This window comes from Vulpes lagopus, chromosome 7, assembly GCF_018345385.1.
Source record: "Vulpes lagopus strain Blue_001 chromosome 7, ASM1834538v1, whole genome shotgun sequence".
Lineage (NCBI taxonomy): Eukaryota > Metazoa > Chordata > Mammalia > Carnivora > Canidae > Vulpes > Vulpes lagopus.
Genome location: NC_054830.1, coordinates 75,585,592 through 75,603,254, shown reverse-complemented (window position 1 = coordinate 75,603,254; position 17,663 = coordinate 75,585,592). Strand labels below are relative to the sequence as shown.

The window sequence follows — 17,663 nt, the reverse complement described above, 5'->3', positions numbered from 1 at the left end:
CTCCCTGCATGGAGCCTGCTTCTCCCTCTGCCTGTGTCTCTGCCTCTCCCTCTCTCTCTCTGTCTCTCATGAATAAGTAAAATATAAAAAATAAAATAAAAAAAAAAATCAATCATAGTAGTTTAAAAACAACTCAGGATTGGTTATGAGATCTTTGCTGTGGTCCATTTCTGCTAAACTTGGCAATGTGGCACACACTGGAAGAAAGTACTTAAAAAAGCAACATATTTAATCTCATAAAAGACCTCCAGAAAGTAGAATGTTCCTACACAATCAACCTGCCATAAACAATACATTGTAACACTACTGGGAATTATATCTAATAAAAGCAAATGAAATTAAGGTCATTAAAAAAAAAAGTTCATTAAGTTATGCATTTCACAGAGCACTTGGGTGGCTCAGTTGCTTAAGCAACTCCTGATTTCAGCTCAGGTTATAAACTCAGGGTTGTAGGAATGAGCCCTGCACTAAGCCCCACAAAGCCCCACATTCAGGATCAGCGCTGAGTCTGAGATTCTCTCTCTCTTCCTCTGCCCCTCCCTCCCTCCCTTCCCCCAACTCAGACACTCTCTAAATAAATAAATAAAATCTTTTTCAAAAAAACGTATACATTTCACGTAAGTTAAAACTATTCAGAGAATTGCACAAAGTATTTTAATTTGCAGTTTGGGGCAAAAGCAAGAAACAAATTTATAGTTAGACTATGGAATGTTTTAGAAAATGCATAACCAATACTGATTTCTAATCTGCCCATTTATGATAAAAGACATTACTGAGAAAATAAAGAACCCATTAAGTTCTCACCAATTTATGAGTTTCATCATGTTGTTTAGAGAGTTTCCACAGAAGGGAAATAATATTAAGAACTTGCTGCATAACCTGCAGAGGTTCTCGCTCTATGCCATTTCCAACAGAAGCAGCTAGTTGTGGAGGCACAGCTTCAATCCAGCATTCAATCAGCAATGGAATTATTATCTCAATAAATCCTTTCAAGTTTTCAGTAGATGAGAGGCCTTCATCCACACTGCCTAGTCCTCCAACCAGGTACCTAATGAGGAAGGTAAGAATAAAAAAAAAATTAATGAGCAAAAAATATTATTCCTTGTTTAATTTAAATATTAAGTGAAAAGTACCAGTAAAAATTAAGTTCCCTGAATTGATAATTACATTGATCAAGACCAGTAAGAAAATAAAATTCTAAATGACAAAGCCGAGACTATCAAGTTTTACTTCTCATTAGGCTTTGCTAGAAATGAATAAATTAATACTTTCAAATGACTCCTCCCATCAGTAAATAAAAATCAAATCATGAGTAACTATATGAAAACTATAAAAGACAACTGCATATCTTCCCACCATTAGCCATCAATGGTCAGCAGTTAAAATTCAATACAGGAAAACTGAGTGTGGACATAACTGAAATCCTTCTTACCGTAGCCTGAACTGTGAACTGACATTTGGCTGTGAACCCCCATTTTCATAAACCTGGATGTGCTGCTGGTCGTTGGCATGTTCCTTCCAGTTGATAAAAATGGAGTTGCTAGTGGCATGGGGATTTTCTTTTTGTTCCTGAAGTCCTTCACTTTCTCTCAACCTACTGGATCCATCTGCCAAGGCCTGAAGGAATTTACTGAGTCTCACTAAGACTTTCAGCCTCCATTGCTGAGAAGTGAGTCTCCGATTAGGATTTACAGAAAGTATCCAGGACTGGGATCTGTCTCTATTTATTAGTCCTTTAGACAGCTGCTGATGAGAAATAAGTTCTACAAAATTCTTAAGCAATATACTGCTACGGCCAGTAATTAAGGCTGGGTACTGTTCCAGCAGAATGTCCAAAACTTTTAAAGAGTCCTCCTGAATTCCTTCAGTAATGTGAGTCATGGCACTAGAGAGATGGGCACTTACCAAAGGAAAAAATGGAGAAATTTGTTCAGCTCGTATTTTGGGGGCCAGGAATTGAAGAAGTTGAACTGCTGCTAATCGTACATTAGCATCTTTATCTGTAAACACAGCAGTCACTTCACTTAATATGTTTGAAAGGTGTGCATCAATTATAAATGGGTACTGAGACAAAAGGTCTTTAAGTCCAAGAAGAGCACTTTGTTTAACCCCAGCATTGTAGTGATGCATCTGTGACAGCAAATCCTAAAAATAAAAATACAGGATTTAAGTATATGTGCACATTCTAACATTTTCAAATAAACATGCTAACTAAAACCATAAACTGACAATCTTTGGGGAAACTGCTTCAATAAGTACTTTCTAAGTGTTACCAAGCTTTTACTAAGAACAGAAACGTTATTTTATCCTTAAGACAGATTTAGCTCAATAAAAACATTACATAATTTTCATTTAGAATTTTCTCTTTTTGAAATTAACCTGTATGAAGACTTAGGCATGCTATCATTTAAAGTGACAGAAATTATCATCACTATTTAAAGGCCTACTATACGGGCGCCTGGGTGGCTCAGTGGTTGAACATCTGCCTTCAGCTCAGGTCATGATTCCAGGGTCCTGGGATTGAGTCCCACATAGGGCTCCCCACAGGGAGCCTTGCCCCTCCCTCTGCCTCTGTCTCTGCCTCTCTGCCTCTCATGAAAAAATAAAAAAAAAAAATCTTAAAAAAAAAGAATAAAAGAAAAATCAGGCAGCCCTGGTGGCTTAGCGGTCTAGCGCCACCTTCAGCCCAGGGTGTGATCCTGGAGACCCAGGATGGAGTCCCACGTCATGCTCCTGGCATGGAGCCTGCTCGTCCCTCTGCCTGTCTCTGTCTCTGTCTCTCTCTCTCTGTCTAATAAATAAATAAAATCTTAAAAAAAAAAAAAAAATCAAACATTTGGTAGGTGCATTTATACACTACTAAATAGGCACAGTCTGCCTATTTTAAGTGGTCTTTCAGGGTGTATGTGCATCCTGAGTATAACAATTGACAATTTTATTTGTGGAATAATTTATATAATCTGTGAAAAAATATATAACTTCAAATACCTTTTCAATATTATTTAACCTTCAGGGCTTAAAAGCAAAACTGGAAAAAGTTCATCCTCACAAAAACTTGTTCACAAATGTTCATAATAGCATTACACCTAAGAGTGAAACTCGGTGGAGGATGGGCTAGATGGGTGATGGGTATTAAAGAGAGCGCTTGTTGTGATGAGCAGCACTAGGTGTTGTATGTAAATAATGAATCACTGAATTCTACTCCAGAAAGCAATATTGCACTATATGTTAACAAAATTTAAATTAAAAAAAATAAAAACAAAAACCTAAAAAAAAAATGGCAACAACCAAATGACTATCAACTGATATGTGATAAAATGTGGCATAACCATACACTGTAATACTATTCAACAATACAAAGGAATGTAGTACTTTCTCAGAGATACTTTATAACATGGATGAACCTCAAAACATGCTAAGTAAAAGACCAGTAACAAAAGACCATGTATCAAAAAAAAAAAAAAAAAAAAGACCATGTATCATATTGTTGCATTTATATTAAATGACCAGAATAAGCAAATCTATACAGATAAAAGGTAGGTTAGTGGCTGTGTAGAGCAAAGGGAAAAGAATGGGCAGTGACTTCTAATAGGCATAGGTTTTCTTTCTGGCATGATAATTATGTCCTAAAATTAGATTATGGTGATAATAGCATAACTCTGCAAATACATTTAAAAACTACAGAATGGTACACTTTAAGTAGGCTCCACGCTGGGCATGGAGCCCAACACAGGGCTTGAACTCACAACCCCGAGATCAAGACCTGAGCTGAGATCAAGAGTCAGACACTTAACCAATGAGTCACCCAGGTGCCCCTGGAATTTTATAATGCAAAAGTGACATTTCAATGAAGTTGTCAAAATTGTAAGCAAAATCATTGCTAAAACTTCACACATTTACTACAAACCTATATATTATGTGCTATGTAAGGCTAAAAAATAAGACAATTACCTTCATAAACCATAAAAACAGCTAAAAAGTTATGCCAAAAACTTGATACATCAACAAGATAAACACAAGAATTATCTCTAGATCATATATCAAATCATCAAACAGGTACACAATAGAAAAATGACTGTGGGTTTAGTTGAGCAAGTCTTTCCAGAGGAGGTAGGAAAGCTACATTGGCAACTCAGATTTGGTTAATAAACTCCAACCTTCAGCCATCAGTAAACCCTGAGAATTAAAACAACTTTTCACAAAGAAAGGTGATTTAAAAGAAAATGTTATTTATCAAAACAATAGTTACCATTTACCTTTATGTTAAGTTTTCTGTTGTTTGTTGGAAGAGTTCCATCTTCTTTGAGCTGCTCAGGGAGATATATAGTCTTTGTTTTAAAGTTTGTAACAGTAGCATTTTCTAATTTGGGTTTCTTTTTACCAACTTTTAGTTTTACTTTTTGAAAATCATCTTGGCGTTTTCTTTTTTTGGTCATTCTTGAGTGCTACAGTGAAAAGAATTTTAAAACAATGGGCAAAAAAGATAAATTCTAAAATAATAAAGGTGTTTTCTAACATTTACATTACTCTAAAATACATTTCAAAGATAATAAAAAATTAAGACCTATGCGGAAAGGATCAAAGTACTAAATGGAAAATAGCTTTACCAAGAAGTATATCTTAGTCAAGAGATAATGTAAACAGGGGTCATCAACAATAAGGTAACAATCCAGCCACAGGTTTGTCAAGGGTTTTTAGCCATGGAACCTTTGTCAAGTAATTGTACTAAATGAAAACCTTTTGAAATAACCCCTCACCCAGAGTTTTGGGGGAATGAGTGGGCAACACACAGATTACTAGAGATATATCTGCTCCTGGCCCCTAAAAGTCCCTAAGGAACCTCTACTAACAAAACAAAGTTTTTAAATGCAGCCTATAATAGAAAAAGTTTCATGAACCTAAGCTGATGCTTGAAAGAAATATAAGATACAGAAATATGCAGCAAGGAGAGTTAATGAACATTTCATAAGCAAGGAAAACAATAGATCAGTAGAGAAAAAGCCTAGTATAGGCAAAAATGTGGCATCAGCATTTTGGACACCAGGCTTAGGTTCAGACTAGATATAAACAGAAAACGGTATCCAGGGCACCTGGGTGGCTCAGTGGTGGAACATCTGCCTTTGGCTCAGGTTGTGATCCCAGGATTCCAGGATCAAGTCCTGCATCAGGATCTCTGCTGGAGCCTGCTTCTCCCTCCGCTTGTATCTCTGCCTCCCTCTCTGTCTCTCTCATGAATAAAGTTTTTAAAAATGGTACTCAAAGGCAGGATAAAAAACAGTATAAAAGGAAATAAAGTGCAACAGAGGGAAAAGGAGCAAAGACCAACTAGGCCATTGTTGTAATAAATAACTTGGGCATAAACATGCCATCTTGCACTTTCCCGTCTACATATTTTTTCAATTAACATCTAAATCTTCCCACTTACACACAAAATCTTTGATCTGTTCCTCCTACTCATTCCCAGGCCACTTCTTAAATCCTTTATTTCTACCTAGATTGTTTAGTAGTTTCCCCCATCAGTATGCCTGCCTTATTTCTAGTATCTACTCCCTAGCCCATTTGCTGGAGTCATGAGAGGGTTCTTTCTAAACACAGATCTGACCAAGACTCAGGAGTTTTCAGCTGTTTCTTTACTCACTTACAGTAAAAACTCTATAGCTTGACATATCACGTCCTTCCTAACTTCCTCTCCAGCTTTATCTTCCCACAAGCTAACATCTATCTAAAAAATAGCCTCCTATACCAGGAACTAGCCCAACTCTTCTTGAAATCTTTTCCAGCATGCTGCAAAAATACTGAATTCTGCTTGCCTCTGTACACCCACTAGAATAGGTAAGTACCTCTGAAATAAATAAAACTTCTTCTTGGTCTATCATAATTACCCTGTGTCCAGGTACTTAAAAAAAAAAAAACAAGACACAATACAATAAATGAGGATCCAAAAAAAAACCCCAAAAAAACCTTGAGTAAAATGAAGATTTACATTTATTGTGAAATAAAATAGCTTGTGCAAGACCAAGCAGCTCAAGTTCCAGGAATCCAGAAGCTAATCATCTATAACATTACATCCAAATTTACATAATTTCAAGGTTTTATTTTATTTTTTTTAAAGATTTTATTTATTTATTCATGAGAGACAGAGAGAGAGAGAGAGAGAGAGAGAGAGAAGCAGAGACACAGGCAGAGGGAGAAGCAGGCTCCATGCAGGGAGCCCGACATGGGACTCGATCCCGGGTTTCCAGGATCAGGCCCAGGGCTGAAGGTGGCACTAAAGCCCTGAGCCACCCAGGCTGCCCGATTTCAAGGTTTTAATACATTAGAGCCCCTTGAGATAGGTAGGATTTGGCTACATAGGTTAAGAGCAGATTCTAGAGCCAGATTGATTTAGTTCTTTATCCAGAATGCCACTTTCTAGCTGTAGTTAAAAACTGTGCCTCAGGGATCTCCGGGTGGCGCAGCGGTTTAGCGCCTGCCTTTGGCCCAGGGCGCGATCCTGAAGACCCGGGATCGAATCCCACGTTGGGCTCCCGGTGCATGAAGCCTGCTTTCTCCCTCTGCCTGTGTCTCTGCCTCTCTCTGTGTGTGACTATCATAAATAAATAAAAATTAAAAAAAAAAAAAAACTGCCTCAGTTTCATCCACAAAATAGGAATAATAATACATACCCAAAAAATTAAATAAAACTTGCATCATACAATTATTATGAGGTAGGATTAATGAGGAGCAAATGAGTTCCTATTTGTAAAACTCTGAGCATTTATACCTGGCACTGTTAAACATGTATGCTAAAAGCACAAACATGTATATTTTCTTAAAAGTCTCAGGACCAGTACAAATCACATATAGTATTAAATGCATTACGTACATTAGCATTCAATTCTCACAAAACCACATGCATTATGTATATTAGCATTCAATTCTCACAAAACCACGTAAGGAAAGTGGTACTAAACCCATCTTAAAGATGTGGCTCAGAAAGATTTGTCAGACCTGTATTAGGAAGTTGAAGAAGGACTTAACACACCAAAGAGAGCTCTGCAAAATCAGCTTTATGTCACATATAGTGGAATTAAGGTGAGGATTGGAAACCCGAGTGGCAAAATGGCTTATCTTACTTCATTTATACCTATTCAAGTTTTCATCCCACCCACACCTCTAGTTATTCTAGTTTTCAAAAATGGGTAAGCAAAAATCTAAAAAAATATATATATATATTCGCATGGCCTCTTTTAATTTAAAAAAAAGGGGGGGTTGGGGGCAGCCCCGGTGGCTCAGGGGTTTAGAGCCTGCCTTTAGAGCCTGCCTTCGGTCCAGGGAGTGATCCTGGAGACCCCAGATCATTGAGTCCCACGTCGGGCTCCCTGCATGGAGTCCGCTTTTCCCTTTGCCTGTGTCTCTGCCTCTCTTCTCTCTCTGTCTCTCTCATGAATAAATAAATAAATCTTTGAGGGGGGGAAAAAAAAACTTTAATTAAGCACACTTTTTGAGCTTTCCCTACAATTTTATTACTAGCTAGTACCAGAGATGAAAATAAATGGTACAAGACAGAAAAATCAAATGAATCAACCCAACTCACCAATCCTCCGTGTTATTTTTAGCCACTATATCTGGCCTGTGTCCAACACAGTCTTGTCAAGGTCTATGCTGTATCGCTTTGTATCACTTTGTGTCCGTCACACTAATTTCCCTAATAAGAAAGCCTAAGAGGGCTGATCGCCGTTCCTCGACTTTTAAAGCCGGGACCATTATTTTATGATACGCAGAGAACATTTTTATACTAGGAACTTTTAAAGCTCTATTAACCAATTTGTCATTTTCACTTCAAAATAAAGTTTGTTTGGTTTTTTTTTTTTTTTTTTTTTTTTTTTTTAGGGCTGCCCGGCTGGACAAGCCTGTGGAGCCTGTAAAAGCACACCAACTCTGGATCTCAGGTTGACACTGGGTGCAGCGAGCGAGGACTTAAAAACCTCTTAAAACAAGTCAATAAAACACAAATAAGATTTTTTTTCATAGCACGGCAAATCAGATGGTTTGACTAAAGCTACTTTCCAGCAGCCGGAATGGAACAGGAGGTACAAACTCCAGCCTCAGGGATCCCTGGGTGGCGCAATGGTTTGGCGCCTGCCTTTGGCCCAGGGCACGATCCTGGAGACCCGGGATCGAATCCCACATCGGGCTCCCGGTGCATGGAGCCTGCTTCTCCCTCTGCCTGTGTCTCTGCCTCTCTCTCTCTGTCTGTGACTATCATAAATATAAATAAATAAATAAATAAATAAATAAATAAATAAATAAATAAATAAATAAAATTAAAAAAAAAAAAACAAACTCCAGCCTCAAGGGGCTGAACTTTCACATCGCTGCCACCTCCTACGGGGGGGGGGGGGGGGTCCTGAAGTTTGAGAACTGAACATTTCACACATTCCAATCAATTTGCAGGTCTCCTGGATTGTCAACACAAGGGGAGATTCTCGCGGGCCTGAAAACGTCCACCGACCGAATCGAATTCCAGCTAGGCTTGTGTGCCACCCCCGATTTCCAACCTCCTTTGCAAAATAAATAAATGATAAATTAATGAAACTGTAATAAGGCGTGCACTGCCGTTCTCCTTTGGATGGTTTCCCCGTCCACCCCTTCCTCTCACGAGGTCCTCCCGACTCTACAGAAGGGGCCGGGGGAGAGACCCCGGACTTCCCCCAAAGTGAACGCCCCCCGGAGGGCCGGCCCGCCGCCGCTCCCGCCGCTCCCGCCGCGCCGCCCGCGCCGCCCGCCCCGCCCCGCACACCTGGACCGCGGCGGGGCCCGGGAGGGGACGCCCGCCCCTCCCCGCCGCCCGCCGCCGCCCGGCGTCCCACACGGCAAGAAGAGCCCCCCCGGGCCGCCAGCGCTCCCGTCCCTTCCCCTCCCGGCGGCCGCGGGGCCCAAATCGAGGCACCCCGGCCTAAAAGTGCCTCCGCCGCGGAACGGCGCGAACCCGCCCAGTCACTTGAGGCGCTCCACGCGCCCGCGGGCCGCCCCGCCCCCGCACTGCCCCGCCGCGCGCCCAGGCCCCGCTCCGCCCCCCGGCCTCCCCCCCCCGGGGCGCGCGGACCGGCCACGGCTCGGCCACGGCTCGGCCTGGCCCGCCTGGGCCGCGCGGACCGGGGGGGGGGGGGGGGGCGACGGCCCCACGCGCCCGTCCCGCGCCCCGGAGGGCCCGGCCCGACGGGCGGCGGCCGCTCACCTGAGGGCCCGGCTGGGACCGGGGCGCGGAGCGGAGGACGAGCGCGTCCGAGCGGAAGCCCGCGGGGCGACGGCGCGCGCCACCGGCCTCAGCCTCCCGCTCCCCGAGCGTGTTTTCAAATCGCCTCGTCCTCACGCGGCCGCGTCTCCTTCCGCCGCCCGGAAATCAGGGCCCCTCCCCCGCCGCGCCGCGCTCACGTGACCGCGGCCCGCAGCCGCGCGCAGCCGGGGAGGCGGGAGCGGGAGCGCTAGGCCCCGCCCCCGGGAGGAGGGGGCCCGCCGGAAGCCCCCTGCGCTCGCGGAGGCCGCCGCGGGACAAAGCTCGGCCCCCGAGTGCGGCCGCGAGCTTGCGGGGCGGGCGTGGCGGCCCGGGCCAGGGCGGGGGCGGGGGCGGGGGGCGTCGCCCGGTTCCTGCAGCGCGGGAGCGTGCCCTTGCTCCCCTCCGTACGCCGCGGCTCCGCGGACCTGGTGTCACGCTCCGAGAACAGAAGTTGAACCGAAATGGAAAGCGGGGGGGGGGGGGGGGGGGTTCGGGCCGCTGGAACCCGGGAATTCCCGAGGACTTTAACCTGGATGGAGCGATTCGCAACTACCGGGCCGAGGGCAACGTACACCTAGTCGCTGAAGCCTGGAAGTCTTCGTCGAGGACTTTTTTCCCCCTGATGTTTCAAAATCTCAGCCCTGAGCTTGCATCTGCTGAGATGAAGTGGGGCCCCCCGGGGGAGTTCAGGGACGACCTGAATGTCTAGAAAGGAGATGAGAAAGGGAGGAGACTGCGTGTTGGAAAGAATAAGCCTTGCCAAAGACTGGCAGGTAGGGTGGAGGGAAGACACCCCCGCCCCCCCGCCCCCCGGGTCCGGATGGGAGACCAGGATTCAGGGTTGTCTCTACGGCTTATCAGTTTATAAGACGGAAAAGCTGACAGCCCTACGCGCCTCCGTCGGAGCAGAGACCCGAGCCCGGGGACAGGGACCATTCATCCAGACGCCCACCTCCCCCTCCCCCGGCGACACAGCCCTGCTACCGCAATCTGCCTTGAATCCACCATAAACCAACATTTGGGAGTCACCAGCATCCTACAGTATTACATGATGTTAAAAGTTGTGAAACTGGATCAGAAGAGGAAAAGGTTTATTGCCACCACCCATCATGTCCCCTAAACTCCAGGTTCCTAGCTAACAGCTTACTCAACATTTCCTTTGACATCCCATTTGCATCTCAAGGTGCACTTGTCCAAAATGGAACTCCTGATCACACCCCCATCCCCCACCCCCCACCCCCACCCCCCCGAAATGATCTTCCTGCTACAGCTGCTTCATCTCAAATAGCAATTTCATCCTTCTGGGTACTCAAGCCAAAAACCCAAAGAAAGTCTTCTTTCTTCCACATCTCACACCTAACTCATCAGGAGATTACTTCAAATGTTACCTGACTTCCACCACTTAACACCACCTCCCTTGCTATCACCGTGGTCCAAGCCAGCTCATGATCACGATAGAAGATCTCTGAATGGGTTTCCTGTTTCCATTATTACACTCTAGTGTCTTCCCCCTACGGTCTAATATCAGCAGAAAAGCTATGTGATTAATTTAAAATCTAAGGTCAGGTCACGCTTTTGCTCAAAACCCCTCAACTCCCCATGTCATGTGGAATAAAGCCAGAATCCTTATCATAGCCTCAAGATCTGCCGTATTCTGAAATATCACTGAACTTCTGGACACTCCTACAACTCTCCTTTTTTCACTCTTCTCCAGCCAACCACCCTTGCTTCTTGTCTGTGGCAAAGTGGCACTGGTGGTGATGTAAGTAACAGAAGTGCTTGGCCTGGCTAAAGGAAGTATGCCATGAGGAATCATGTTCAAGAAAAAAGGAAAACAAAAAATAAGAAATCTGATCTTTATTTTTTTTAAGATAATGTTTTTATTTGAGAGAGAGAGAGAAACCAAGAACGTAAGTTGAAAAGAGAGGAAGAGGGAGAAGCAGGCACTCTACCGAGCAGGAAACTAATGCCAGGCTCAATCCCAGAACCCTGGGATCATGACCTGAGCCCAAGGCAGACGTTTGACAGATTGAGCCACTCAAGCACCATGAAATATGATCTTTAAATTTTGGTGAACGAGCACATTTTTTTCCCCTATTTTTAAAACACTGGGGTGCCTGGCTGGTTCAGTCAGTAGAATTTGAGACTCTTGATCTTGAAGTTATGAATCCAAGCAGTACAATGGGTATAGAAGTAACTTAAAAATAAATTATAAAAGGGGTGCCTGGGGGAATCCCTGGGTGGCTCAGGAGTTTAGCGCCTGCCTTTGGCCCAGGGCACGATCCTGGAGTCCCGGGATCGAGTCCTGCGTCGGGCTCCTGACATGGAGCCTGCTTCTCCCTCTGTCTGTGTCTCTGCCTCTCTCTCTCTCTCTGTGTGTGTCTATCATGAATAAATAAATAAGTCTTTTAAAAATTAAAAAAAAAATAAAAGGGATGCCTGAGGGGTGCCTGGGTAGCTCCATCAGTTAAGCATCTGTCTTTGGCTCAGGTCATAATCCTGGAATCCCAGGAAGGAGCCGTGGGTCAGGCTCACAGCTCAGCAGGGAGTCTGCTTCTCCCTCTGTCCCCCGCCCCTTTTGTGTTCTCCCTAGTTCACTTTCTGAAATAAATACATAAAATCTTTAAAAAATAAAAATAAAAGAAGTGTCTGTGTGGCTCAGTCAGTTAAGTGTCCAACTCTTGATCTTGGCTCCAGTCATGATCTCAGGGTAGTGAGATCAAGCCCCATATTGGGCTCCACACTCAGTGGGGTGTCTGCTTGTGATTTTCTCCACCTACCCCTCCCCCGCTCAAGCCCATGTGCTCTCTAAATAAATACATAAATAAAATCTTAAAAAAATAAAATCCAAAAAACAAAACACTGTGTGGGCTAAACAAAATTCTTATAAGCAGGTTACTTACTAGTTTACAACCTCTGGTTTAAGACATGAAAAGTATGTTTATAAAAGGAAGCTTTTTCCAACTCTAAGTGATGAACTCAGTAGTTACAAGAATCACCTGCTTAGCTGAGGCAAAACAGACCTTTGATAAATGACAGTCATGTAGCAAGGTCTTTAGCCCTTGCCAGAAAAACATGCATTCTAAAATCTGTGGCATACTTCGTTTTCAAAACTCTGTCCAGTTAGCCACAGAAACTCCAGTATTTTAGTTTCTTGGGGCTTCTGTAACAAAGTATCACAAGCTTGGTGGCTTACACAACAGAAATTTGTTAATTCTGGAGACTAGAAGTCTGAGATCATGGTTTGGCAGGATTGGTTCTTTCTGAGGGCTCTAAGGGAGATGCTGCTTCCTTCATGCCTTCTCCTAGCTTTCGGTAGCCTTAGATGTTCCTTGGGTTGTAGATAAATTCTCTCTCTTCACATTGTCTTCCCTCTGTGTGTGTCTGTGTCCAAAGTTCCTCTTTCTATGAGGACACCAGTCAGATTAGGGCCCATGCAAATGACTTCATTTTTAATTTGATTACCTCTGTAAAAACCCTGTTTCCAAATAAGGACACCTTCTGAGGTGGTAGGGGTCCTAACTCATCTTTTATGAGGGACACAATTCAGCTCCTAACTGACACCAAGATCTGTGTCCAGAAATATCTGTATTTAATCGGAACAACCTCTCTTTTTTGTCTATGCTGAAGAGCATCACAGAAGTCTAGATTAAAAAACTTACTCCTGCACAATTTATATAACCTTTGCAGCTTCTCTGTTTGTTTCTCTTTTTTAAATATTTTATTTATTTATTCATGAGAGATACAGAGACAGAAGCAGAGACGTAGGTAGAGGGAGAAGCAAGCTCCCTGAGGGGAGCCCAATGTGGGACTCAATCTTAGGACCCTTCCCGGGGATCATGACCTGAGCCAAAGGCAGATGCTTAACCACTGAACCACCCAGGTGCCCCACAGCTTCTCTTTTTCTTAACCAGGCTTCCTAGTTAATATTTACTTAGGAAATAGGGTTAACACTTCTAAAAATAAAAAAGTTTAATAAACTTGATTTATAATGTCAAGGCAAACAATAAAAACATAAACATTAAATTAACTCTTACCTTATTTTTCAAAGCTACTGCTAACACGAAAAGCAGAGACTCTGAAGAAAGCTAAAAAGGATGACTTCAAATTTGTTGCTATAACCACAGACAAAAATTCAAAACCCATTCTCCAGGAGTTGATTGATATGATGTATGCAAATTACTTAGGTTACTGCCTGGTACACTTTAAACCCTCGATAAATAGCAACAAATGTTACTATTAATGATATGTTATCATTATGCAAAATAAAACTTTTAGTTAGGCTTCCTAGATAAGAAAGTAACAAGAAACTCATTCTGACTTTAAATTAAAAGGAATTTATTGAGATAGTGGGTAACACACAGATGGCCAGGAAGGTTGCTGATCCCAGGTTTGAAAAAAGACAGGAAGGAAGAACACCAGCTAGGAGCACAACCATCAATATACCACAAATATCAGTCCAAGACATAAGAATTGGAAATGAGGAAGTAAAATCATCTCCATTTGATGATATGATTGTATATCTGAAAAAAAAATCAATTGTAAACCTACTACAAACAATAAAAATTCAGAAAAAGTAAAGCAATATAAAATTAATATTCAGAAATCAATAGATTTCACCTATACAAACAAAAACTAGTTAGACAGTAGAATGGAAAAAGAAGCCCCATTTACAACAGCAATCAAAACAGATAAAGTTGCTGGGGTGGCCTGGGTGGCTCAGTCAGTTAAGTATCCTACTTTTGATTTTGGCTCAGGTCATAACCTCAGGGTTGTTAGATCAAAGCCCCCCACAGAGCTCCTCACTGAGCCCCACATGGGGCTCTATGCTCAGCAGGAAGTCTGCATCTCTGCCTCTCCCTCTGCCCCTCCCACTGCCCACTTGCTTGTTCTTCTCTCTCTCTCTCTCTCTCTCAAATAAGTAAATCTTTTTTAAAGATAGATAAAATTCCTAGGACTGAATAAGAAATCAGATTAGAATAGTCAATATCCTACAAATGTCAATTTTCCCAGAAGGTATTGGTAAATTGAATGAGATCCTAATATATATGTCAACAGATTGGGGCTTTTTTCTAGACCTACACAAGCTGATTAAAATTTACACATGAAAAAAACTAAACAAGAATAGCCAAGAAAATTTTGAAAAAGAAAAGCAGTGAGGAGGAATCAGCCCTATTAAATACAGAGGCACATTCTAAAAAACTCAATAATTTAAAATGTGGATTTTGGCATATGAACAGACAAACCAACAGAAAAAAATACAAAGTCCAGAAATAGACCAATATGAAAACAAGAATTTAATACATTGTAAGGTAAATATCTTCCATCAATAGTATAAAGATAAATGATTTGCACAAATAGGGAGCCATTTGGAAAAAGATAAAGTTGGGTTCATACTTTACATGTTATATTTGAAGATGTAAATTTAAAAAAAAACAAATCTATAAAAATCTCAGAAAACAAAATTTTATTACTTTGACCCTGTATTAGGACTTGAAATCTAAATACCAGAGAGAAAAGTTTTAAAAATTTGATTGCAGGCTTTCCCCAAAACATTCTGAAATCTTCCACATGATCAAAGGGGAAAAAAAGGGGGGGGGGGAGAGAAAATAAAAAATAAAGGCAAATAACAAATTTGGAAACATATTTGCAACTCATATCACAAGTAAAGGATTAATTTTCTTAATATACAAAGAATTCTTAGAAAGAAAAAAACAGATAGGGCAGCCGGGTTGGCTTAGCGGTTTAGTGCAGCCTTCAGCCCAGGGTGTGATCCTGGGGACCCGGGATCGAGTCCCACATCGGGCTCCCTGCATGGAGCCTGATTCTCCCTCTACCTGTGTCTCTGCCTCTCTCTCTGTGCCTCTCCTGAATAAATAAATACAATCTTTAAAAAAAAAGAAAAAAAGATGAAGTGCTTGATAGGAAATACTGATTTCCATACAGTTTGTAGAAAAAGAAATATAAATCGCCCTCACGTAAAAAATAAATAAATAAATAAAATAAATTTTAAAAAGTCACCCTCACATAAAAGATATTATTCCTGACTCACAGCAAGAGAAATGCAAATTAAAATATGATAATATTTCTTACTTTTTACGGTTACCAAAATTCAAAAATTTGACAACATACCAGTTAGTGACACTGGAGAAGCATCCCTATCAGGTATTGTTAGTAGCAGTATAAACTCTACAAAAGTTGCAAGAATTTAATTTGTCTAGGAGTAACAGTAAAACATAAAAAAGTATTAGTTTCTCACATTAAAGTCAAGAAGTTAATTCCTCACTTGAAAATCAAGATGTAAGCAGACTCCAGGAAGTTCTTCTTTCAGAAGATAGAAGGGGTGAGTTTGAAGCAAGAGAGCATTGCTTAATAATCAGAACTACAACTTTATAAAAGTTTTAAGCAACTAAATAAAATAACAGAAGCATCAGAAAAAAATTAAGTACGATAATATGTAATATGGGGGTTGAGGAGACTTTCTTTGAAAAGATTGGAAACCTAGAAGCCATTGAAGAAAAATGTAGACAGAGTTCACAACACTAGAAAAATGTAATATGATATGGCACATGATACCAGAAACATAGACAAAAGGCAAAAAAAAAAAAAAATAGCTTAGGGGAAAGATTTGTAACACATATGAAAAACAACATCCAAGTTGCTTCTCTACTGTTGCTCCATTCCCAAGATCACCTCATAGTTCAAGATGGCTGTTCTAGCACCAGCCATCAGCCCACATTTTAACAAATAAAAGGAAAGGAAGGAGAAGGACATGGTCTCTCCATGTGAAGAGACTTCTTAGAAGTTACATATAGTACTTCTGTTAAGGAACTAACTGTAAAGGAACAGAGAAATATAAGAGACTTTTGTAAGTAGTAAAAACTTTTGCCACAAATATGATTTCATGAAATTTTTGTTTCAAATTTATACAAAATGTATACTCATTGACAAAGCAAAATACATTCTTACAATGGGTCTCAACTTTTTAAACTTTGAAAACTAAACGAGGTGATACAATATAAGAACAAAGGAAGAAATAGGCAGGATTATTCTTCTGACCTACATGGAAAGGACTTTTCAAAGCAGAACAAAGAAGAAAAATCATGAGAGATGAATTGATAAGTTTGAACTACATAAAAATGTTGAGGTTTTTTTAAAAAAATTATTTATTTGGCAGAGAGAGAAAGAGAGAACACAAGCAGGAGAGTAGCAGAGGAATAGTGCAGGGCTCAATCCTAGGACCCTGTGATCATGACTTGAACCGAAGGCGGGTGGTTAACCGACTGTGCCACCCAGGCACCCCCAAAATTTTAAAATTCTATGTCAGAAAATATTTTAAACAACACCAGTAGGACAAAGATAGGAAATAAAATGCTGTTAGAACAATTGGTGAGTCGTTTAAAGGGAGAAAAAAAACTTGCCTCCATAAAATCTAAGGGAAAAGATTGAAATATTCAACAGTAACATTTGGGGTCCAGACAGGAAACAGAAACCATGTCAGCTATTTTTATAGAGAGAACTTAATAGAAAGAGAATTATTAACCACCTATTCAAGAAATAAAAAGACAGAGGATCTGAGATAGCACAAAGGAGTAACTGTGGGGAAACAGCCACTATCCCAAGGGCTGGAAAAAACAAAGGAAGGAGTGGGGATTGGCAAATTTAGAAGGTTGTAGATGGGGCCCTCAGAGCTGGAGGTAAGACCTCTGGAGAGTTGTGGGGTACCAAATGGCTGCTATCCCTGAGGTGGTACAATGAGGTTGCTTGTAGAAGTATTGGAAAAACTGCAAACTGGAATATTGCTCTGGAAGTTGCCCCCTGGCCAAGACTCACTGCTGTAGTGCTAAGATACAAGAACTAAGAACAAGAAGATAGAAGAACAAGAAGATAGAAGGGGTGAGTTTGAAGCAAGAGAGCATTGTTTAATAATCAGAACTACAACTTTATAAAAGTTTTAAGCAACTAAATAAAATAACAGAAGCATCAGAAAAAATTAAGTATGATAATGTGCAATATGGGGGTTGAGGAAACTTTCTTTGAAAAGATAGGAAACCTAGAAGCCATTGAAGAAGAATGTAGACAGAGTTCACAACACTAGAAAAATGTAATATGATATGGCAAATGATACCAGAAACATAGACAAAAGGCAAAAAAAAAAATAGCTTAGGGGAAAGATTTGTAACACATATGAAAGATAAGTGATTGATAACTGCAACATACAAGGAGTTTTTACAAATTATTGAGAAAATGATGAAAACAATCCAAAGAGAAAAAAGGCCTAAAGCTGTGAATAGCAATTCACACGTACAAAAATCCAAATGATCAATAAGCTTTGCAAGCCTGTTCAACCTCACAATTGTCAGGGAAATGTAAATTAATACAACAATGAGATATGACTTCTGAC

The 17,663-nt window shown here is 41.3% G+C and overlaps 1 protein-coding gene across 3 annotated transcripts in view; it reads right to left on the bottom strand.

Moving 5' to 3' along the window:
- TEX10 (testis expressed 10) overlaps positions 1-9,389 on the bottom strand; it is a 65,955-nt gene extending 56,566 nt beyond the window's left edge. Inside the window, exons 1-4 of one of the 3 annotated variants that reach the window (XM_041761128.1) lie at positions 9,221-9,389; positions 4,257-4,307; positions 1,433-2,145; positions 805-1,048 (exon numbers count right to left, since the gene is read on the bottom strand). In XM_041761128.1, the coding sequence (XP_041617062.1) occupies positions 805-1,048; positions 1,433-2,130 (942 nt within the window). In that variant the 5' untranslated portion in view covers positions 2,131-2,145; positions 4,257-4,307; positions 9,221-9,389. Of the gene's footprint in view, positions 1-804; positions 1,049-1,432; positions 2,146-4,256; positions 4,446-9,220 lie in introns of all 3 variants that reach the window. The other 2 variants (XM_041761129.1, XM_041761127.1) reach the window with 2 other exon arrangements.
- Between the last annotated feature and the right edge of the window lie 8,274 nt (positions 9,390-17,663).